The sequence below is a fragment of the Pteropus alecto genome, unplaced genomic scaffold (assembly GCF_000325575.1).
Source record: "Pteropus alecto unplaced genomic scaffold, ASM32557v1 scaffold185, whole genome shotgun sequence".
In the NCBI taxonomy this organism is placed as follows: domain Eukaryota; kingdom Metazoa; phylum Chordata; class Mammalia; order Chiroptera; family Pteropodidae; genus Pteropus; species Pteropus alecto.
The window spans coordinates 3,117,476-3,120,681 of NW_006438088.1; the positions used below are offsets into that span (position 1 = coordinate 3,117,476).

Below are 3,206 nucleotides of genomic sequence, written 5' to 3' on the forward strand. Positions count from 1 at the left end.
GACACGTTCTGGTACAAGTTCCTGAAGAGGCAGCCGGGAGGAGAGCTCTCCTGGGAAGGTACTGGGAGCCCGCGCCTGCCCGCAGCGCGCAGCGGGGACCCGGCCCGCGTTCGGTCTCGGCCCCGGCCCCGGGCTGACCCACCTCTGCTGGTCAAGCTGCCGCCGCCGGCCGCACCTGCCCCTCCCGACCGTTTCCCTGGATGTATGCTCCGTCCCCGGCCCGCCCTCCGCCCCTTGGGTCTCTCTGACCTCTTTCCCGCACATCCAGCACCCAGTGCGTTTCCTGCCGTGGCCCGTTCCCTTCGTCCCGGACACCCTGGGCCCGCTCCAGCCTCCCTGTCCTCTTGGCGCCCGGTCCCTGGACTGCCTGGCCAGCGCCGCCGCTCGTGGGTGCAGTTCTCAACTCTGCCTTAATTATTCTTGTGCTGTCATTTTCTTGTCCCAGTTCACTAAAAAATGACCCAACCGGTGAAGCTAGCCTTTTCACTAATCCTAGACTGCACGTACTGTATGAAATCCACTCCCCCTTAGATTTGAGTATGAACTAATCTAAAGATGATGTTGAGTTTTTGTCTTTTTAGATTTTTCTTTATCCCAAATATATGACAATGGAGGTATGCTCTGATTTCTTAAAATAGAAAAACAATACATGCTGGTCGTAAAAAAAAAATATATCAGATAAATGTACAATAAATGTTTCCTCCATACACCTTAAGCCTTCTGCCCACTATCCAATATATGAATAGATGACACCATTCAGTGTCACTAAATATAGATGTATTCATCTTTTAAATGGCAACAAAACATTCTTCATGTACCTATGTGCGTTTAGGTTGTTTTTCATTTTCCTACGTTATGAACAGCGATAGCCTAATCGAAAATCTATATTTAGAGTTACCTTTGAGCATTTGGAAGGTTTCTGTAGGGTCGATTCTGAGAAGCGAAATCGTTAGGTCAAAGTCTAGCCCTATTTTACATTTCAGTGAGGACTGCCAAATTATACCCTGAAAATGTTGATACCCACGTAGACTCCTGCCAGTGATGTGATTTTAGACAGACCTTTCTTTGAATGAAATGTGCAAGGTAAAGGATCGAAGTGTGTTGATACTCAATAGTTGTCTAAAGTCAGTGAAATGATGTCTCTTTAGAAGTTTATATGATAAAGATGGGTTCTTTAGTCCATAATCATGTGAAACAAAGAATCAGCAAAGAAGATGAGTATTCTGTAACATGTTATATGTTATCCTTGTCAGTCGTGTCGTACCCCACTGGGTTTTATGGTCTGGTACCACTTATTGTCCTTTAGAGTTTCCATGCCAAAACTGAAAGGCGCCCTCTTCAGTTTATACCCTTCTTTATTGGACGCCATTATTATCAATAATAGTATATGATTATTTTTATAATAAAATCATATCTGATACTTTTAATAAAAATAAAATGGTTGAAAATCAAGGTCTTCCCTCTTCCCCTCCTTTTTTGTTTTTGGCTTTTCTTATTTTCCTCCTAAGGTTCTGAATAATTTGCTATATTGCTATTTCTTAATGTATCAACTTTAACTTTTTTTGTTTTTAGATTTTCTGAGTTACCATATAAATTATATCTATTTTATTAAACTTAGACAATATCTATTGGTAGCTGGTGTGTACCCACGAAATCAACCTTACTTGCTATGAAATATGAGGAATTTAGCTCAAGTTCATTATCTCTCTTCCTCTGATGATTTTTATATCATTTTAAACTATATGTATTACATATATGTTATATATAACATGTTGAATTTTATATAATTTATACTGTTTTATAATTGTTACTATGTCTTCCTGTTTTAGATTGATAGGTTGATTCTAAGAATTCTAAGCTAACAAAGGAGCATTATGAGAAGCAGTGAAACCAATTGTTAGGAGCAAGGATTCTAGAGCCAGAATGCCTCGGTTTACTATCCAGCGTGTGACCTCGGGCAAGTCACTTAGCCTAACTATGCTGTTGTTAAAAGGACTAAACTGGCTAATAAATTTAAAAGACTTAAAATAGGGCATATATAAGGTGTTAAGTGTTATTTTACTATGATGATTAGGAAATAATTACTGCAGAACCAAGTAGTTCAATTAGATTCATGAAAAAGGAAATATAAATCTGTGACATAGAACCTGTGCCACTAGAAGGAAAAATTCTTTTTTTTAACCTTATAAATCATGCTCAGATTTTACTTAAAATGATACCAGAATCTGTTTTACTTCATATTAGGATGGTAATGTTCTTCTACAACTTGTTTTAAAATTTCTCGTTAATTTTTTTGAACAGGAGAAGCATACCAATCCTCAAAATTTCTTAGCTTAATTGAACTATTCGATGAATGGATGTAAATTGCTTACTTTTTGAAAACTTTTTTTTATTTAAAAAGTTGAGATTACTATTCTAATTTTCACTTATAGCTTTCTGAGCACAGCTATCTGGGACTTTTTCTTTTTTTTAATCGAACTCCTATGTTGCAGTTTTAGATTCCATTGTTCCTCTTTCTTGAATATCTTAATCATTTTGTTGAATTGTATCCTCAAATAATTTTTAAGAAACAGAAAAACATCTGAGTCCTTAAATGTCTGAAAATGTCTTTGTTTTGCTCTCCTACTTGGTTGATCCTTTGTTAGACTATCCTAGTCTCAAAATAATTTTGCCTTTGAAGGCTTTGCTGCTGTACTTTCTAGCACCCATTGTAGTTGATAATTCTGATGTCAAAATAAGTCCATTTCTTTGTAGGCAATCTTTTTTTTAAACTCTTTTGAAGTTTTTAAACTTTTCCTTACATTATTTTACCCGGATGTATCTGAGGTTTTTATTTTTTTTTATTTTTTTATTGTTGTTTTGTTCATATCACTTGACAATTGGTTGGCTCTTTCAATTCCAGGAATAGTTTCTTTCAACTTGAATATTTTCTGTTATATATTTCTTTATTTCCTCCAATCTGTTTTCTCTTTTCTTTCCCCTGAAACATCCATTAGCCATATAGTATATCTTTTGTTATATATATTGAGCATCTCTTACCATTTCTCTTTGTTTTTCCGTGTTTTCTGTTGGATGGATTTCCCTGAGTGTGTTTCTCAGATCACTGTTTTTTTTATAATAGCCATTCCATCATTTAGGCCTTACATGGGACTTTTCATTTCTGGCAACCATATTTTTATTCTCCCACATTTTTCTGTTATTCTATG

At 36.7% G+C, this 3,206-nt stretch overlaps 1 protein-coding gene across 1 annotated transcript in view; it reads left to right on the top strand.

Annotated features, from left to right (window-relative positions):
• Positions 1-3,206, top strand: part of EPM2A (EPM2A, laforin glucan phosphatase) — a 72,170-nt gene that overhangs the window by 801 nt on the left and 68,163 nt on the right. Inside the window, exon 2 of the mRNA XM_015592086.2 lies at positions 3-58. Coding sequence (XP_015447572.1) covers positions 3-58 — 56 coding nt within the window. The remainder of the gene's footprint in view (positions 1-2; positions 59-3,206) is intronic.